Here is a 21,865-nt window from a genome sequence, read left to right on the forward strand (position 1 = left end):
CCATGTTTTCCAGGCAACCTTAGAGCTTTATCCAAGTTCAGCAGCCACCAGCTAATCAAATGCCGACTGTTTGGGTTCGGATGGACCCGAACCCGGTTCGCTCATCTCTAGTGAAAAGTCGATTAATAGTCTATTAACCGATGGCCGTAAGAAGAGCGGTCACACCTATCTTTGCTGTTTCCTCCCGCGCACAAATTTTTTACTTTTATCTCCCAAAAACAAAAAAGATTGTCCCGTTAAAATTCAACGTACCCAATCATTCCTTCGCCTGGTATCATCTGTTGCGAAAGTTAGGATGCCCCCATACACTTTAGATCTTTGATGGGTTGAGCTAACATCTCTAATAAATATAGCCAGCTTTAAAATTGTTCTGTCTCTCCTTTCTTGATCAGTGACACTGGGTGGTGGACAAGCAATCTCGCTAGTAATGTTCTGTCAAGTAAATATCATTCACGAATAACAGATCATGAACTGTCATTTGTCTGATTTATTAAATGTCTACATACACTGGTGGGTTAACACTACGGAATCTGGGCAGATAATTCCGCCGCTCACCCCTGCTCGCGTACATCTCCGCCCATTCTATGGTTGGGCGGGTTCCGCTGTCCGTCCAAATTAGTGTGAACCCACCCTTATTAGAAAAGGTTTAAAATTTTGGAAATTCTGTATAGCTACTTATGGAGTATTCTACACATCTATGTGACTCAATGTGCCTTTCATTTTATGCCAAGGAAGTCCTTGTTGTACACTTATTGTAGTTGCGTAACCTTTATATGTTGTGGTGGCCCTTGTGTTCCGCTTTATGTCATGCAGTCGTTTTGTTCTAAGTGGCCACTTGAATTGAATCGCCCTTGATTTTTGGGTTCTACAATGTAGAGATGAAGGCGGCATCTAACCATGAGTGTGTAAAGCGGGGCGTTGTTTTCATTGTGTTTTTCTGTTCCTACAGTGCCATGAGATGGAAAAGAGGGGGTTAAGGGTGGCTATAGTGTTAGGTTACTTCTAATAGGTTACCATGCTAAAACATGTCTTTGATTAAGTTGTTTCCTAATATTTACATCTCTATAAAGTCCCAAGTTTCAGGAGATTTTTTTTTTTTATACCTTTTTTTTCAACCTTTTGATGTATTTTATTCCAGCTGCGGCTCCCACATTTCTGCAGGCTTTATTAAATTGACTGTCGGGAATCTCAGGCGGAGTACAACCAAACGTACCCTGGTGGGTTTTGTTTCTTTAGGGGCCAAATTGGATGATCTTCTGAGATGTGACTTTCAAGATTACAGCACAGCAGAATGCTTTTATTTATTTGCAAATAACATTTTATATGTTAGAGATGCCCCAAAACCATGTAATTTAGTGCGGAGCTTAATTGCCGGAGTTTTGGAAGAAGTTGAAATTGGAAGAATTGAATTAAAAGGACGGGAAGTGTTTTTGAACTGAAGCACAAAAATTCTCGGAACGGCGCCTGGTCTGAGATTAAGAAAAATCAATTCTTTGTTTTTATAATGTCATTTGTAGAGTCCAGGAGAGGTTTATAGTCTGTGCACCCCAATTCTAGGGGACTAGAGGACCCCCATAGCAATAATCACTGTGGCCCCACTCCACCATAATAAATTCAGAACCTGAAAAACTGAAGAATCTCTGTGCACATTGTCCCTTTTTGAGGTAATACACTAGAAAAATGTTATCATGCACACCATGACATCACAGTCCGGCAAAACACATCATGATGTAACCATGTAATGTGATGTCACAGCCCAGGAATAATCCAAAAAGTAATGCCTCAGAGGCATAATGCACAGATCTGAGGTGTAACAAGTAACCATTGGGCCTCATAGCAAAAAGAAAAAATCTCACAACCCCTTCCATCATCCATAGTCATCAATAACTGCTATTGCCTCCGCCATGATGGTGGGACCATTTACTGTTGGGTTCCATAGCAGCTGCTATGGTTGCCACTTTGATATATTCTAGTTACACATACTGACAATAACCCTAGACTTGTAGTTGCCTTACATTGTCCCAATCATTGTTTTCCATACAGTAGTACCCTGTACGAAGCATATAACGCTATAACATGGTACATCTGGGAATCTTTCTATTTATAGGGAAGGCTCTAATATAATGTGAACCAAGCCATAGGCAATACTAATCTTCTGTTTTTGTCTCGGTATACATCCGGAGTAATCTTTGACAATAGAAGCCCCTGACATTTCCCACCAACAAGGGGTGTGGGGTCATATGTTGGCCATTGACTACCACAGTAAAAACTAAAATCTAATCTTACACCACACAGTGATAAATGTATGCCTAAAGGTATGACCTCTGCCATTTTGGCATATCATGTACATGGTGGCCTATGGACACTTCTGAGGTATATACCAGGGAATACTCCCATAGGGCCCTTGCACACTATGAAAATCACATTATTTCCGTAATGTGCAAGAGCCCATATATTGGATTTCGCTAAAACGAGGTGTGAACAGAGCCTATGTCTGTAACTGGTCACCTGGTGGCCCTAACCAAAGGAACAGACAGACGTCATAGTCTAAACATCTCCGGTAGAATCTTATTGCATCCCGTGACCACATAAATCTGGCCTTGTATCTGCCTCATATCCAACGTCGTACCAGCCTTTGATTAATACAATATGGTGTCATATAAATATTCACACCTAGCAGATCTTTTTAGCGGTGTAGACGCAAGGGAAACATAAGACTTTGCATATAAAGTGCCCGTAACATAAGGCGGTTCAAGGACAATGAGTTTTATGCCAGACGGAGCATGCCGGCATTATTTAGCATTAGTCACTTATGAGGTTTATTCTGTGAACTTGTCTTTGGGCATTGTGGTTTAGTGTGAATGTTACAGGATGAATATGCAGAAGAGTTCACTGCTAATCCAATCAGTTCCATAAGAACCCCGCGGTCATGGTTATAACTGCATAAAAGATAAAGATCTCTTATGTAAGAGTGGAAAAGATCCAAGAATTGTCCAGAATTGGGTCAGCTTTTTGCGGACTGCTTCACTCCTATCGATATACGAGTATGCGATAGCCGGTTTATCATGGTGGCTTCCTGATAACATTGGGGCACCTGAGTCAGTGCCATGACTGGCACACATTGGATCATTGTGTAAGTCCAGTCTTGCCATATGCTAATTACAGTATTGCGTGATACTTCTAGTTTCCTTAGTAACAAGTTCCAGACCGTGCCTTCTGACTAGTATCTTGTAGTCTGTTGCTAAGGAGACCGTGGAAACCAACAATTTTTTAAGACATGTGTGTGACCTCTATCCCCAAGACTGGTTGGCTTATTAGTTACACCATATAGTAAAGGCTAAAAATAATCTGTCGTGTTAAATGTATATACCAACTCCTCTTCCTGGACAAAAAAAATCCCTAGACTTGAGTTAATATAACAATCTGTATTCAGACTGTGACAGCTCCAGCTCTCATTGCCTCTCTCTCAGCAGGAAGTCTAAGCACAATCTGCAGCTGAATTACTCCCTGCTGATCGGTTGGATGTAATCCAACCTTTATCTTATTATATGTTTAGGGCTGTGTTCCCACATTTGCAGTTTGGTTGTGTTTTTTTGTTTACATAATTGAACCCCAAATTGACTGTGATTAGCCTTACCAGGCTTCTTCTTAAGGCCCTATTCCACGGAACGATTATCGGCTGTATCGTTCATGTCGGCTGATCATTGAAGTCGTTTGTCTTTCAGCATGTTGAAAGACAAACGTCTTATATAGCAACGATGTACTGCCGTCGCCCTGTGGAAAAGGAGCGGCGGCAGCAGACCGCCGCTATATCCTATGGGCTGCCTGGACAATCAGAGATCACCTGGGCAGCCCCTCGGCCCTCCCCGGACTCACCCACTCGCTGCTGCCGCGGGGAACAAGGAGCAAACGAGCGCTCACAGCCCGTGGAATAAGGCCATCGCTTTGAATTTTTTGTGTGAAAGGACCAGTCCGAGATGCCAATGGTGTGGCCTTTTTTTGTTAACCGCCGTCCGATTCCCGCGCACGGCGCCAGTCTATTTCAGAGCACCACACATGAAGCACTTGGGACAGACTCACTGGCCACTATTGTGACGAAACCCCCTCCCCTCTTTGATGCGGCTCTATTGTTTTCTAATGGAGCCGCATCACATTGGTGAAGGGAGATCATCACACTGGGGGCCAGCAGGCCCGCCTCCAGTCCTTCATGCCCGGCTGTTGCTCGGCCTTGTAATGTCAGTATTGAACATTTCTATCAATAATCAATGCGTATTAATGGGGCCAAAAAGTGCCCATGCGTTTTTGATAGTTTGTGGCTGGCAGCTATTTCCGGACTCCTTCCCTTCCAATCTATAGTTTTCTAAGAAGAGGGGAGTAGTAAGGGTCTAATTTCACCGTACCCGTATCAGTACAGTAGTGCAAAGATTTAAACTCTTGGAGCTTCCGGCATCAGTGCCCAGAGCTTCGAACTTTGTTCCATAGCACATTGTGTGTATTTACGGAATGTGCATGGAACGTGTGAATGCCCCTCTAGCTTGGGATCTTATTACATGTCATAACTATCAGCTGAACAGGATGAAATCGGCCTGTGTAATAGGGACAAGGAATAAGCAAATGCTTGTATGTCGCCCCGTTCTCTCTGCCCCAATATCACCCTTTGGGGGACAGTCGGAAAGGTTGACTTCCCATATGTATAGTTGGAATTTCTTGTCAAAATTGGCAATTTTTGTAGTTGACTTTAGTGCTTGTCCTCAAAACCTGCCCAAAACAAGCTTTGCCGGTCAGTCGAGAAGGAATAGCTTTGAACCAACGAGGAAAGGTACTGCCCACTGTATCCTGATCAGTCTTGTCAGTTTGTGCTTTTATTATACTTTTTTTTTTTTTTGTTTGTATGTTCTACTACTCATTAGGGCACCATAAATACATCATGACTGACTGGCAACACTCCGTTTTTCCAATAAAATCTTGGTGATGAAGCAGTGTTTGAACTTAGTCGGCTTCATCTGTATGAAAGATGCATGTGGCTTGTATGGCCTCTTCAAAGTGTACACAGAATCCGTGTTTAATCTCCAGAAGGCATTATTACCTGCATGTGAAGAGTTGTTATTATGTGCTACAGGCACCTATTCATGCAAGGAAGCGTGCTGAGGATTTTATGGAAGGTGACTGATGTAATCGCTTTCAGGCCCGCACATCATTATTAAGTTTGATTTTAAGGATGCCTGGCGAGAGGGTGAGGCGGCCATGGGTGAAATTTGTTTGGCCCGGTGCTCAGCTCTTCGTGACAATGTAAGAAGAAGGGGAGACCATCTTCGCTTTATCGTGAACGGTTCTTGCGAAACAAGTCTGCTTTATGTAAGAAGCTGATGCAAAGGCCGTAACTATACAGTAACCATAGCAACCGACATGCACATACATTGTATGGGCCTCACAAAACAAAATGGTGACGGGGTATGAAGGGGTTTGGTGGTGTGGTCATGAGGTTTGGTAGGACTAGAAGTTGCAGCACACTATTGTTCCTCTTAGTGTTATAAGAATGGAAAATGAGATGCTTTAACATTGGTTTCATTGCAAGACTAGCGTTGCATGGGGCCGTTATCTTGCTAACAAAAGGAATAGAATCCTTGATGAATAGTAGTAATGGGGTTAGTTTGAGCATCCCTGGTGGTTTAGTGTATGGTGTAGTAAATTTATTATTATAAGAAATTACTTAATACTTTTCCAAGCATTGTGACCACACCCTACACCTGGCCACACCTGTCAGTAATGAGTCTGAGTCTCAGAGAAGAAACCTAATTATGCCTTTCATTTAAGCTATTATTCCATATTGTTATGCTGCGTTTACACGGAACGATTATCGTGTGAATTTGGGCGATAACTATTGAATTCGAACGATAATCGTACGTGTAAACGCAGCGAACGATTAAACGACGAGCGAGAAATCGTTCATTTTGATCTTTGAACGTGTTCTCAAATTGTCGTTGATCGTTCACAAAAAATTCGCAGATCGTTCCGTGTGAACAGTCGTTTCCCGATTTAACCAATGCGTGAGATAGGCTTTAGCGATCGCAAAACAAATTTTTCTTTAGGGTACAAACCCACTTGACGTATTTACTGGGTGAATCAGTCTTAAAAATAAGCAGGCAAAATGCAGGTTGGCTTTATACGATTGTTCTGCATTAAAATACGCAATTGCGTATTTTTGAAGCGTGAAGCTACATGCGTTTTTCGCACAGGTTGTTAACAACTGATGCTTTGCTAACAACAAGCTTCACGCTTCAAAAATACGCAATTGCGTATTTTAATGCAGAACAATCGTATAAAGCCAACCTGCGTTTTGCCTGCTTATTTTTAAGACTGATTCACGCAGCAAATATGTCAAGTGGGTTTTGTACCCTTACGATATATCGTACCGTCTAAACGCTGATCATTATGAAAAAAAATCGTTACTCCGACATAGTTAATCGTACGATCGGGCCAATTATCGTTCCGTGTAAACGCAGCATTAGGAACACATATTAGCACGCTATACATTTGTCTTGCACAGTTACCGCCAATGGTTCAAGTTTTTTTTGTAGAAAAGGAACAACTAAAGATAAAATAACCCTGTAATGGCCACTACAGTCCCCTGTACACACCCTCTGGTACAGCATTGTAGGCCGTTTTCCCTCGATTGTGTTATGGACGCAGGGCCCTGCCTGACCTGAGGCCCAAATGGAAAGTTTCATAGCGATCTGTGGTGCAGTCAGTTTACTATTGGGCTGGGACTTGGTTCAACAATAAATATGTAAACATATGCCCAGGTTACACTTGTAAAATGTATACATTTTGTTCTCTAATGAATGGGTTGTTTGCTTAGGACGGTTTCTCTTTGTTAAGGATAATTAGGGAGACTCCCTGTGATTTAACTGTAATTTGAAAAAATCTGACCGATTGACCTTGTAGTGCCCCCAGAGGAGAAATTGAGCATTACACAGTTCCTCCTAATTCAGTGATTGGGGGCTGTTTTTGTTTGATGTCCATGATTTGCATCCGCTAGTTGGGCAGACACTGAAGGTATTGGTTTGCCAATGGAGGTCTGCACGGTATGGGCTGTCTCCGCTTTTTACGTAGTGCAAGTTAAAGTGTTCAGATGTTTGTTTTTTTTTTTTTTTTTGAATGTCTGATATTAAGTAGTGTTTGTTTTTGTGTATAATATGTGAATAGCCATGCATAATGTGCTTGGTATGTAGGTCATCACATGTTAATGCGGTGTCAGAAGCAGGACATGTGGCTGTATGGCAGATGAACGGTCTGTCAGCGCTATTGTGTGTAACGTCAGAGAGCAAATAGTGCTCTGGTTGTTGAAGCATTTATTCTGTTCCAGGAAACCTTGTAGAGACAAGTTAGAGAAGTAACCTGTACTTCAAAAGATCTCTTACAGCGAGAGCCAATTTCACTAAAAGGGGAACTCCATCTTATATGGACATGATGATCTTTGTCTATTTGCCCTGTGGGACCATTACTGGTTCATCAGATCATATTGATACTGGACTGGTCTCATAGTGACTAAACTGAAGATTAAAGGGGTTGTTCATGACAAAACAGATGTTCCACTTTATTTTAAAGGGGCTATTATAAAATTAGCATGTATATTATATAACTTTTCACTGGTAGGGGTCCAACTTCTAGGACCACCTTTGATACAAAGAGCATGGTCTACCAGGTGAATTGAGTGACGGGCCTGCTCTCCATTCATTCTCTGAGGCTTCCAAACAATTCCAGGAAGCCACATAAAGCATGTCCGCTCCATTATAAGTGGGAATAATTGACCTTTGCTCTCAATATTGATGGGGGTCCTGTTGTTGGATCCGTTATCCCAGTGGATAGGAGATAACTTTTGATCTTAGGATAACCCCTTTAAGGGGCTGCACCACTCTGAATGGTTCAGCTCATCAATATTCTCATAAGCGTCTATTTCTCAGTCCTAAATATACCTGTCATCACCCAGCTTTCTCTGGAGGCATATTCCTGAATGGCATATTCCCTATTGACTAAATGGCATCTCTTGTTAAAACTGTAATGGCTCATCTGGTTTATTCTTCCAGCTCTTGCATAAGCAGATATAAATGGTTAAAGGGGTTATCCAGCGCTCCAAAAACATGACCGCTTTCTTCCAGAGACAGCACCACTCTTGTCTCCAGACCAGGTATGGTTTGCAATTAAGCTTCATTTACTTAAATGGAACAGAGTGCTAAAACCTGCACCCAAACTGGAGACGAGAGTGGTGCTGTCTCTGGAAGAAAGTGTCCATGTTTTTGTAGCGCTGGATAACCCTTTTAAAGGGGTTGTCCAGCGAAAATCTTTTTCTTTCAAATCAACTGGTGTCAAAAAAGTTATATAGATTTGTAATTTACTTCTATTTAAAAATCTCAAGTCCAGACTTATTAGCTGCTGTAGGTCCTGCAGGAAGTGGTGTATTCTTTCCAGTCTGACACAGTGCTCTCTGCCGCCACCTCTGTCTGAGATAGGAACTGTCCATAGCAGGAGAGGTTTTCTATGGGGATTTACTACTGCTCTGGACAGCTCCTATCTTAGAGGTGGTAGCAGAGAGCACTGTGTCAGACTGGAAAGAATACACCACTTCCTGCAGGACCTACAGCAGCTAATAAGTATGGGAAGACTTGGGATTTTTAAATTAAAGTAAATTACAAATCTATATAACTTTCTGAAACTAGTTGATTTGAATATAAAAAAAGATTTTCTCTGGAATAACCACTTTTAATGTTGCACCAAGACAAGCCAGCCATGAAATCCTGTGGTATAGGAGTGTATTATATCTTACATTTTATATTGCTCTGTATGAGGAGTTCACTTTAAGCGTGTCCAGTCCTATCACAACTGCTGATCCAGTAATAATGGGTCTGAGTGTAATACGATGATGTTCCCTGTGAACGCAAAACGCCAGTCTGTGTTTTACGCGATGGGGTTCGCATGTCCTGCAGGTTTCAAATCACCGGAGATGCAGAAGGAACAAATGACTGGACTTTGTATTCCTCCATCTCTATAGCCTGGCACACGGTGGGTAGTGCCGCGTCAGATACAAAGCATGGGCTCGGGTGCTATGAGCAATGTTCTGTCTATCTCTCTGGGTATTTATAGCCGGTGTCTGGCCCGTCCTATATACTGGGTGTTGTCTCTTCATTATTAGGCTGAGTCATTGGCACGATTTGTGTCTTGTCCCAGTTTTCCGTACTTGGGGAAAGCTTCCATTGTGAGGATCAGGAGCAGTCTTGGTTGACTTTGTAGGTTACGATAGGATTTTCATTTGCGCCTCCTCTTTTGCTTTGGGCCTTTAAAGGTTTATTGCTGAGCCAGCAAAGAATGCTGACTGGTTTCATTCCTGAAGGCTGCAGAATTAGGAATACAGCTCTGGAGTGTAAGGTTAGCTGTAACTCTCAGAGAAAGAATGCAAAGTGTTTTGAGAGTTACTCTAATTTTTATGAAGATTTGTCATTGGAATTGTGTGACTGTGCAGTGTTGAGTCTGTGGAAAGCTGGATGACATTAGGGGCGGGCTCGGTAATGGCCGTCGGCCAGGATTTATCTTCCGTGATACTAGATAAACTGAGAAAATGCTGAATTAAACATTTAGTCCCCTCAAGAGGACAATGCGGAGAATTAAGTTTTCCTTTTTTAAGGGGACCTTCACCATAAATGATGATTTATTGGACCATGCTATGAAACGGCCATCCGTGGCAGTCTCCGGCAAAAATTATTGACGTCTCATGTGTAACTGTCATTTAAATGTTTTTCAGAAACCAATAAATATCAATAGTACAAGCAATGTTAAGAAACTCTGTAATAGGTTTTATTAAGCAGAAGAGTTTCCTTCTGTACTCAAAAAGCTGTTTACCTACCTCCCCCCTCACTTCAGAAGAAGCAGGATTTCTCTGTCCATTATGCTCTATGGGGAGGGGAGGGGTTGAGGGGGGTAAATGTGCACGGAGAGGAGAAAAGGCAGCCATCCAAAACACAATGTGCCCAGACAGTCTGCAAACTGTACAGCTGCTTGTCTTCTCTCCCTGCTTACTCATCCCTCTCGAAACTCCCTGTTACAGTGTTTCTTACATTCGCTTGTACTATTGATTTATGGGAAAAAAAAACAATTTGACAGTTTAATGTCTAGTAATTAAAAAAAAGAAACCCTGGATTAACCCTTTAATTTCTATCCTGTCAATAAGGCATGCGCGTTTAGGGTAAGTTCATACGCACCGGATACGTACCGGATCCCTGCCCAGTAAACTCTATGGGCAGACAAACTCGCAGCAGGATGCACATCCCGCTGCGAGTTTGTCCGCAGCCCGCCCCATTAACCCTTTAACTGATTGGCCAAGCGGGACGTGTGGAGAAGCCCCGAAGCAAGCCCGAGCGGGGACAAGGTGACGTATAGGCTCCAGGGGTTAACGGGGCGAGCTGCGGACAAGCTCACAGAGGAATGTGCATCTTGCTGCGAGTTTGTCTGCCCATAGAGTTTACTGGGCAATGGGCAGGGATCCGCAGTGGGTCTCGCTGCAAATTTGGTATGTGTGAACGTACCCTTAAAGGTATTCCAGCAGCTTCTGGTCCCTCCTGCTTTCTATGATATTGATCCTATAGGAAATGCCCACTTATGTTTGGCTGTGGCTAGTGATTGGCTAAGTAGGCTTTTTCTATGGGGTTGACACGTCAAAAGAAGCAGTTAACATCAAGGAATGGGGTGTTTTTTGTGTTTTTGTGTTTTTTTAACCTTTTGTAGCACTTCAGCCCCTATACACAATGCATCATATCATTGAAGTAGATCTGTGATACAACCTCTTGTTGTTTTTGCCCCTTAAATATATTTGCACATTCTACATGTCTTGGGATTATTGGGCTTCTGGATGTGTCGTGAATCTGCCGCCTGTGTTTTTTTTTTTTTTTTATAGAAAGTTGTTTGGTAAATTGCTCCCGGTATAATTCAGTCTTATTCAGTCTTATAATTGGCCGCATCACATTATTGAAGGTCGGTTCAATTTTAAGTTTTTTTTTTTGAAGATGTTTTAATCCATTTCCCTTTTATAAGAACCATCTGAATTGCATTACCAAAATTGCCGGCTATTATCGGAGCGCTATTTACCAGGATTACGCCGAGCTATCTGCAGCATCGGTCTATTTGAAATTAGTGTTTCAGCTGTAAGACTGTAATAATGCAATTATGTCGTTCAGTTTATTGACAGTTTATTTTCTTTTTGACTCATTAGGGAATGGGATTATGTAAGGTTAATCCTCTGCGGGCTAAGGAAATAACAGGATGTGCAGCGGACTATAGTAGCAGCTCTAGAAGGTAGCAGTGCGCCAATTCCATCTCAGATCCAAAGATTTCTTTAGTACATATGTTTTTGGACCCCACTTATCTGGTATCAGTAGATTTAGATATCTCTTCCTAAAACAGTCAATGGGGCTTCCGTCATAACTCCCGCAGAGGATGGTCACCTATACTAGCCATCTTCTGTCTGTGCGCCACATAGGCGACTGCTCCGGAGAAATGTATGGCTCCTAGAGATGGGCGAATCTCAAGCACGCTCTGGTTCGTCCGAACCCTAATGCTCTGTGTCGGCTGTATCCATGTTTTCCAGGCAGCCTTAAGGCACCATCCAACTTTTTCAGCCACTGGTAATCAAATGTAGAGTGTCGGGTTTGGACAAACTCTGGTTTGGACAATATTCGGTCACCTCTAATGGCTACCTATAGCTTCATCCAAATAACAGCTGATTTCTGGGCCCTGACTAGCTCAGTGCCGGGGTGACCTTCCACCTTAGAAGGGGGTCGTCTCAGCTCCTTTTTTGACTTATTTTCTGTCCATACAGGAGACGTTGTTTATTTGTTGGTAAATTAGTAGTCCAAGCAGGAGGCCATTTTTAATCTCCTGTCCTGTAAGATTGAGGCATATTCTTAACTTTTAAAAGAGGGTAGTCCCATCACTTTATGATCATGGAGCTCTTGGCTGATCCTGAGCTTGACCATCCTTTCCTGGTCTCTGCTGATCCTGAGATTGAAGCAACCTCAGCTGTGGTTTAGGCACTGTGGTCCCTACAGTCTTGAGGGCAATCTATTAGATCTAGTTCATGCTCAAATGTCAGAGGCTGTGCTGAGCTGCGGTATTCACCCCTTAATCCCTTCCCCACCCCTCCCTACCTTGACTGATGGATGTACAGGGCTCAGTGCTTCAAGATGGGCCCTGTAAATCAGTCAAGGCATGGAGGGGTGGGGGAGGGAGGAGGCATGCATGCTGCAGCTCAGTGCAGCCACTATGTCTTTTCAGCTCTGAGCGTGATCTAGATGTGACCCCTTTCCTTTAAAATTGCACCGAGGGAAAAACCAGGCAGACGTGGGTCACAGACGTTGGAACCCCCACCAGTTATAAAATGATGGCGAGTTGGGAATACCCCTTTAAGCATTTACGCAAAATGCCTTCACATTTGTCCTGTTAAGCTGATCTCCCTGTAGAACCATGTTAAAAATATGGAAATATTAAGACCAAATCTTTCAAAAGGGATGTGTGTCCTAGAAAAGGGGCCCTCGCCTACTGTGGTTATGCCATCAATGCTAAAGCTCGAATGGAGCCGGGATGCAATATCGACACAACTGATGGCAGGTGGGGCACTGGTTTTAAAAGAAAGCAGCCATGTTTTTTTTAAGACAGTTCCTTTTGAGATTGGAATACTCCATTATTCGAGAAAAGGGGGGAGCTACACACTTCTATAAATTTGCATGACAGTACCCTGCAGTCAGCAGTGTTAAGGTTCCTGATTTACCTCTTTATTTTCTGCCCTGGGCCTTGAGATCCTGGCCATTGGACCGGAATCCAGGGATCTGTGACAGACTCTTTTATGAGGCCTCATTGATATTCCGCGAGAGTCGCTGAGGATGGGGAAGTAGTGCCAGAGTAAACTGTCAGCTACGCTGCATTTCAGAGGCATCATTTGCATCTGGCCTAGGCCCAGCACAACAAACCATCCGCTCTGCTCCAGGAAATAAAGCTCCTCGGCCGCGCTCGCATCCTTTTGTCCCGCTGCCATTCAGGACTGTGTACAGTAGTTTGTTACCAGGGAATGAAGCGGTGTGTCACTGTATCAGGCTTATTTTACATCTTGCCGCTACGATGAATTCGGTGCGGGAATAGTGTTGCTGCGGATGGTTTACTTGTATGTGCCTCCCCCCCCCCCCCCCCCCTAAATTCTTCTCCAGTGAGCTGAACGCCATTGTAATTCATAGCAATAGGAAGTAGCGGTTATCTGCAGAAAAACAAAGGAACAATAAGGAATTATTCAGTGCCTTATAGGAAGGGTGCCGAAGGTCATAGAAGCATCTTATGCGATAACGTTAGTGCAACTCAACCAAAGGTGTCAGAGTTTGTGCCGTAAAATGGGCATCTTTGAGCCCGAATGGTGCCGAATTACTTAATATTATCATGTGATCGCCCCCCCCGCCCTCTTCCGCATTTATCATGGTTATCGTTTGGCCATCTACAGTAAGGGGCCCGATTCGGCCGATTTATCGATCCGTGTAATAAATACAACAATCAGCCAATTGTTGATATAGGTTTGAACCTATAATTGTCGGGCGTCGACCGTGCATCGCTGCGTGTAATAGCGGTGCAAGGCCGGCAGCTGACAATTTACATTACCTACCCAGGCTGCAGGGCTCCTCGTGCGGTCGTCTTCTCCGCGGCCCGCACAGGGACCAGCTTCAGAGCGGCCTGTCTCAGCTGACAGGCCGCTCAGCCAATCACTGGCCGCTGTTAGGGATTGGCTGAGCGGCCTGTCAGCTGAGACAGACCGCTCTGAAGCTTGTCCCTGAGCGGGACCTGGGGAGAAGACCACAAGAGGAGCCCTGCAGCCTGGATAGATAATGTATAAAGTTTAAACAAGGGCTGCAAGGACATCGGTAACTATGTCCATGCAGCCCTTGTTAAACGATAATCGGGCAGTGTAATAGGCAAAGTAAATGAGCACCGATCTAGCAGATCGGTGCTCGTTTACAGTTATTATTGGACCCCCATCGACCCCTGTAATAACACCCTAAAGACTTTGCAGCACCCAAATCAAATGAATTTGCTTTAGATCATCTTCTGCTTTCCAACCATTCCGATTTCCTTGAAGTCTGGAATGAGAACGTCCTGAGTTGAGCCCCTATTAGATGGGCCGATGATAAGGAGCAAGCGAGCGCCGACCTGTCAGTTCAGCGCTCGCTTGCTTCTTGTTCCCTGCTCGCTGCTGGCGCTATTACACACACCAACAGCAAGCAGGTCAGTGGGAGGGCTGCAGTAAGGTGCGGGAGTGTCTCCTCCGATCTTTAGATCGTCCAGGTAGCCCATAGGAAGTGGCGCCGGTCTTCTGCCACTGCCCCTATTACACGAAATGATGGCCAGAAGACCGTTGTTATCATTCAAAAATCTTTCAGCATGTTGAAAGACGAATCAATTAACATCATGCATGTCGTCTGATCGTTGCCTTTTAGCAGAAGCTATTACACCAAGTAAATTATCGGTCCGATAATCGCTTGGTGCAATAGGGCCTTTACATTCTGGACTTCTGCAGGGGGTGTAGTACCTTTGCCTACTGTAGTACTTCATGTAGTGTAGTCTCATTCACTGGAATAAAACTGAGCTTGTGGTACCAGGCACCACCAGTAAGATGTATGGCACTGTGCCCGGTAAACAGTCAAGAGACTGTGCTGGATGCCAATATTTACAGCCTCTGTACAATCAGCTCATTGATGGTGCCAGGGGTCCCCCCCACTGACCTGATGGGGATGGCCTATTCTTTAATATATTTTTAGGTGTGTAGGTATTAAGTTTTAGGACGTCAGGAATTGGATTATGAGAAAAACTTAAAATAAAAAATTGAAATTTAAAATTTTGATGTGACTTGCACCAAAATTCTCAGCTTGACGTCAAAGATTTGCTGCGGATTTTCCCTCTTCGTGACTGTATATTGTTCATTCCTATTTAATGTCTAGTGTCTTGCTGCAGATTAATGTGTGATTGATAGCGCCAATATATTGATTTATCCTATTGTCTATCCATAGGTCTGGAGTATGGCAACATGAAGCTGAGCAGATCTGGTACGCTACAAGTGCAAGACAAATACACGAATGGTTGTAAGTAGCACTGCACGCCTTCGAGCGATTCTTGGGGAAACGTTGGGGGTCCTGAAGTAATTGATATGTGGCTGGACAAGTGCCCAAGAGTCTGATAGATGGTGCGCTGCAGGGGCAACTTCTATTGAAGTCACTGGATTCTGTAACGTCTTAGTTCCAGTATTGGGACTGTGCACCCCTTGTATTTAACTGGCATGACTATTGTTTGGGTCCATGGCATTCATTGTGTATCAGTCTTTTCTTGGTGGATTGCTGTATTGAGTGTTGATATTTGGATGGATTCTTGGCATTTCTCTGATTCGAGAGGACAGTATGAATGTATACTGGGTAACCATAGTCATGCGGTAGATGCACTGACTGTGGAATAGAGCTGGAAAAGAAAGTAAGGTCACACTATTATAGTGAGCATGGCCCACTCCGGGCACACACCGGCATCTCCGCTGCCTGATAGATACATTTTTTATCACCTGCTCACTATACCTTTTCCCCTTTCCTTTTCCCTTCATGCTCTCTTCACCTGTTGTGCCTTTCTTTCTTTCTTTTCTCTTTTTTTCTTTCTTTCCTCTTTTTTTCTTTTTTTTCTCTTTCTTTATCGCTTTCTTTTTTCTTTTTTTCCTTTTTTTTTCTTTCTCTCTCTCTCTCTCTCTCTCTATGCATGCCGGTTATTGACAGGTACCAATTCTCAGTGTAAAAACACCAGTGATCATCCGATTGACTGGTTGCATTGTTCTGTGCAAGCCATTAAATCGTTTTTAGTCAGTCGCACATCTTCCCATTTAAAGAGGAATATGTGTGCAATGAAGTTCTATCGGTTATCAGCCGCACAGTCCCTGTTATACAGGACGATAGACTTTCACTGAACATTGGTTCTATTACATGGGGCAATTAATCTTTCCATATCGGCATATATGTAGTGTTGTGCAGACCTGACAAACTCTTTAGGTTCGGCAACCTTTTCCCAACCAGAATACTCTGCAGTTGATTCCCTGTGGCTGCAGAACTTGGATACAGCCCTAAGGCTTCCAGGAAACATGGATACAGCCTATGGCAGCATCCAACTTCCTCAGCCGCAGGGAATCAAATGCAAAGCGTTTGGGTTGTAAAATGGTTGCCAACCCAAAGAGTTTGTCAGGTCCGCTCAACATTGCAGCGTATATGCTCTCTTCCCTTCTGCTCTTTCTCTAATACATACCCTCTTTTTATTTCTTCTGCTATCCCTCTTGTTCTTTGTTTGCCCTGTGTTTGTCCATTCTCTGACATTGTGATATAAACCTGCATGGATGGAAACACTATACGTGTCCTCTTTTTATGCCTTGTCTCGTGTGCAAACATTGTTCTCCTACTGTCCATTAAGTGTCCCTGTTCATTAATTCTCCTCTTAAATGAATCATGTTTTTTCACTTTTCTGACATCTTAGCAGAGCTGAAGAACATTAGAGCCTTGTCAGATTGATAGTAAAAGGCTTAAATTGCGTTCCAGGCTGTCAGGAGCATGCATGGCTGTAATGTCTGCCAGCGTTGTGCAGCACCCCCCATAAAGGGTCAGAACTTGGGTAATCAAGCTGAAAACCTCCATTGTGTATAGTCCCCGCCCCTCCCGCCACCTGCTGCATTCTATTCACGCTTAAGTGTATTTGGCCAAGGGTATTATCTGCTGCACACATTTCCCCATGCCACTGTTATATTATTCACTCTGCAATAGTCACAGTTCAGCTCATGAGCCCCTTGCTAGGGCCTGAATGTCTGAATATTTTATTTTTATCTTTCTTTTGGGGGGGGGGGGGAGAAATATTTACATAAAACTGGTACGTAAAAATAATATATGTATGTATATGTGTGTGTGTGTGTGTATATATATATATATATATATATATATATATATATATATATAATGTGTGTATATATATATATATATATAATATATATAATGTATATATGTGTATATGTATGTATATATATTTTTTTTATTATGCAGGATTTATGCAGTTAAATATTTCCCCTCTTTTTTAAATATAAATTTTAATTGAACAATTGCAGTAGAAGATCACTCAACAAAATAGATTTATTTTAGCCTATTGTATTTTCTTTGCAATTTATAATTAAAGTAAATAAAAAATAAAAAATTATATAAATGGAAAAAAATGTGTGTTTTTAACAATATTAAGCAGCCATGTTATTATTCTGGAGACCTTGTGAAGTCTGAATTTGTAGAGTCTGTGTGGTCAATCTTGCCCCCCCACCCCCCACCCCCGGTGCCTTTTGCAGGCAGATGCTGTTTTAATTCTCGCCAGCTTACACGTGCCTCGTCCAGTGTTACAGGGGATTATATAGGAAGAACAAATGTTTGCTAAAAGGGCAAATGTGACCTTATTGTCGCCACATAATGTATTGATAACATTGTGTAATGTTTTGTGTGGGTTTGCTAACTCTTTGTGAATTTTATAGACTGATTAGACCAAGCTGGATGGTAGACCTATGTTGGTGTATGTGTAGATAACACACAAAGAAAAAAATATATACAGCATATAATAGTTTTAAACTATTAGAGGATACTCCATGTTTTTTTTTTTTTTTGTCCCAAATTTGTATCTTTCTTTCACTCCCCCTCTCACCAGCCTACTTTCTCCTCCACCACTCCAGTATCCCTATTGAGTCCCTATTCTCAGGTTTTTCCTGGTTGGTTGGCTGGTATTGCTTTTGTAGCAGATTCTGGTTTTGCTGATAATCCCTGGCATTTTAAGGCTCTTTACTTGGTTGAACAGCGATATACAGGAAATCTGCCGCCAATAGGTGGCACCAGAGAGCTGCTTTGCATACTTTCCTACCCCCAGGCCTATACCACTCCCTATGCCAGCTTGGCACTCTTTTCAAGGAGACAGATTCATGTCCTCTCAGACTGCCCACTGCAGTCCTTGAGACCACATCACTTTTGTATTGTGAGGTTCTTCATCTTTGGTCTAGAGTAAAGCCAACAAGTCTAAATGGGATGCGTAAAGAGACAATAACTGGCAAAAAAAAAAAAAAAAAAACATGGCCATGAATTTTTTTTGCAGATACCTGTCGCCTATCAATAAACGATCATTGATCAAAGTGGTCAAAAACTACCATTGTGCCCAATTTATAGATATCGATCACATGTTGGGTGCTGACTGGTGCTACCCAAGAACACCTCCTCAAATGCAATATTTGATTTTATGAGCTATATCTTATAGAGGCAATTTTACTTTCTTGACAAACGTGCTTGTGTGCCTTCAAAGGTAAGGTAATATCTGGATGGCTGGTAGTGACTGGGTACATGGATACCGGACATGAGTCAGTGATAACAACAGCCTGGTATAGATGAGGAGATTATAGTACGTCTGAGGGTATTACGCTTTATTGTATGTTTACCCATCTGAGTCTCATAGACAGATAATGCGGGAGTCATATAGCGTTCTGACCTTGTACTGCGATATGTAAACATTTGCCTTAGCAGCAAGGCAGGTCGGATACCTTCTTTATGAGCTGTCAGCTGCCAGGTAACCACTGATGGGCTGGGATGTAGATGGGATGGGATGTAGATGTTATTTTTGCATTAGGGTTGTATGAGCTGATGCCGCCTCTTGCTACGAAGAGGTAGATATTCTTCACCGTATTTTACTTTGTTTGCTTCGGAAAAATCAACTTGTTATAATTAGAGATGAGCGAACCTGGAGCATGCTCGAGTCCATCCGAACCCAAACGTTCGACATTTGATTAGCGGTGGCTGCTGAAGTTGGATAAAGCCCTAAGGCTATGTGGAAATCATGGATATAGTCATTGGCTGTATTCATGTTTTCCAGACAACCTTAGAGCTTTATCCAAGTTCAGCAGCGCCCGGTAATCAAATGCTGAATGTTCGGGTTCGGATTCACTGTTCCATATATCCCCCATCTTTATATAATTGTTAGGAAACAAGGGTCAAAGCATTGTGAACCAAGAGCAGCCATAGTGTGGTGGAGTTCACTCATCGACCCAAGGGGAGGTAAGAGGTCAGCCCATTCTCACACCTGCCTGGGGAGGTGAGGATCATACACAGTCGTTGGTGTCAGTCATTGTCTCGTTCTTGGTCACTCATTGTATTGGGACATCATATGGCGTTTCATTGTGCTTTTTATTTATTTATTTTTTTTATTGTTGAATTTGCTGGTTATTAGAGATGAGCGCAGCTTGAGAATACTAGAGTCCCATCATTGGGCATTTCAATACTGGCAGCTGAAAAAGTTGGAATACCTGGTAGTCTTGGTCTATGGCTGTATCAATGTTTTCCTGGCAGCCCTAGGGTGGCATCCAGGAGTTGGAGTTGTGCTCATCCCTACTGAACAGCCCAGGACTGCTATTATCCATTGACCTCAATAAATCCCCAAACACATGCCCCATCTTGCCTTGAAGCAACACTTGAGCGTGCGTCCTGAGGAAGAAGCATGGTGCTGCTGCGGCCGGCCATGGCGCCAGCATCCAATGGATGGGTGCCGTGTGATGTCTGGGCAGTACGTGGGGTGGGGAATACGTGGTGGGGTCAGGCCAGGGTGTGGCCTAGCTACTGTAATATCGACACCGCTGGAGCTGGCATGCGGCAGCATGTCAATGAACATGACTGCGTGTCATAGGTTCACCATCACGGCCGTAAACACTAAATCCCAACCGCAATTATTTTTCCTAAAACTTCTCTCTGAGACTCCAACCAATGACCTCTATGGCGATTTCAACTTTTTAGTTGATTTTCTGAAGTTTATGAGGAGTTTGTCTGCCTTCATCCTATGTACTAGAAGTCTAGAACTTGAAAGCACGTTGAACTGTCTATTACTAAAATCCAAAGTCATCCCTTGCGGCGATCTGGCCAGTAATCTCTCGTCTCTTGCAGATATTACAGAGCAGTGTGAGACTTTTATTTTTTGGCTGAAATCAGCATGTATCTGAATTGTAATCTTCGGTCGGAGCTGGCATCAGCATGGACAGTGCCCATTTATAAGCTGCGTGGAGTTTTTCTTAAGTGAAGCCCTTCAAGTGCTTCTGTAGCTTTGACAAATTAAAGACCTGACTGTAATGTTAATATGGGGGCATCAAACATGGTCGCTTCTTCAGAGAATTAATTAGCCTGTTTTTTTTTTGTTTTTTTTTGGGTTTGCTTCCTTATCTCTGATGTCTTGATAGAAGGGTCTAGGCGAGGATGGATGTGTACTACATAAGTCTTCAGATCGCACACTGGTTGAACAGCATGGGCCATTGTTCGGAGTTAAGAGTATCAGTGTAGCTTACAGTTCTAGTGCAAATAGCTCATTATCAATGCTCTTGAGATGCTATTAAAGATGGCTTGAAGTTATTCTGATATCACGCCGCTTCTTCCTCCGCTGTATTTTTTTTTTCTTTTAACATTTGAAGGAGACGAGAACTTTCTGACCGTTATAAGTTCAGGTTGAACGAACATCAAGTGGAAAATAATTTTTTGTAACTCTTGGAGGCCATTGGTATAATATAACTGTCTAGTCCTCTTGCAGAGAGTTTGCCATCACTTGCATTACGTATCTGTCCCTAATGGGTGTCTAATTTTTCCTTACCCCTTCACATACACTAGGATAAGAAGCCAATAAAGTAATCTATGTGGAAATAGGAGAACCTGAAAGACATCCACCAAGTACTCCATAAAGATTCAAACTGAGGGCCCTAGCTCTACAAGTCAACAGCGCCAACCACTGATCCTCCATGCCCTATGTGATGTATTGCCTGAGTAAAAATGGGCGAGCCTTGATCTGTAGCATTTGATTACCGGTGGCTAAAGTTGGATGCAGCCTTAAGGGGAGACCTTAAAAACATGGATGCAGCCTATGGTCTTTGGCTATATCCATGTTTTCCCAGACAGCCTTGGGGCTGCACCCAACTTCAGCCACCAGGAATCAAATAGCGCATGCTATTTTGCTCTTATAGGGTGGAGATATAGGGTGGGTTCACATTGAGGAATCCGCACAGAGAAGTTCCGGCGGATTCCGCCACTTGCCCCTGCTTCCTGCCTTGCACATCTCTGCCCGGCCCATAGACTCAGTTCTATGGTCGGGCGAATTCCGCCTAAAGAACTTCTCCGCGCGGATCCCTCAGTGTGAACCCACCCATAGGTTTGCTGTGGGTCAAAACTTATCTGGAAAGTGGATTCCATTGTAACAAATCTCATCCATACACTGTGGGAGTAAAATTGCAGAATCCGTAGGGAAATTACCTTTTGGCCCAGATTTATCTGCTCAATATTGACAGAAAAATGGAAAGTTTTATCGGTCATCCTTTCTGACTTTGCAGTACGGACAGGCTGCTGCTGAGTTGCGTGTATTCAGGAGAGATGAAAGGCTCCTTTCTGTGAAGCGACTGCTTTATTAATACAAAGACATCAGATGATGGAGGTGGCATTTGGTTGCCCCAGGCCACATCTCCATGCATTGCTGAGAGCGGCCGCTGGAAGATTTGTGTTGTCAGTTTCCGAATTGAAATTCTGTCGGACCCGTCTTTTCTGATATTACCTCTAGTGCCCAACTTAATAACAAATCTCATTTCCTTGCCGGTGTCAGACAACTTTTTATTTTCTTTTAATATATGGAATTTGCAATTATAAGCCCCAGGGTCTATTTTTTTTTTTTTTTTTTTCGAAAGGGAAATCAGATATCAATCTAAAAATAATGGATATTAGGGCTATAATGCCGG

At 43.0% G+C, this 21,865-nt stretch overlaps 1 protein-coding gene across 2 annotated transcripts in view; it reads left to right on the top strand.

The window, feature by feature from the left end:
- The window catches only part of KAZN (kazrin, periplakin interacting protein), a 153,368-nt gene that overhangs the window by 34,957 nt on the left and 96,546 nt on the right, over nucleotides 1-21,865 (top strand). For both annotated transcript variants that reach the window (XM_069946534.1, XM_069946535.1), the window contains exon 2: nucleotides 15,090-15,161. In XM_069946534.1, coding sequence (XP_069802635.1) covers nucleotides 15,090-15,161 — 72 coding nt within the window. The remainder of the gene's footprint in view (nucleotides 1-15,089; nucleotides 15,162-21,865) is intronic.

Source organism: Dendropsophus ebraccatus, chromosome 12, assembly GCF_027789765.1.
Source record: "Dendropsophus ebraccatus isolate aDenEbr1 chromosome 12, aDenEbr1.pat, whole genome shotgun sequence".
NCBI lineage: Eukaryota > Metazoa > Chordata > Amphibia > Anura > Hylidae > Dendropsophus > Dendropsophus ebraccatus.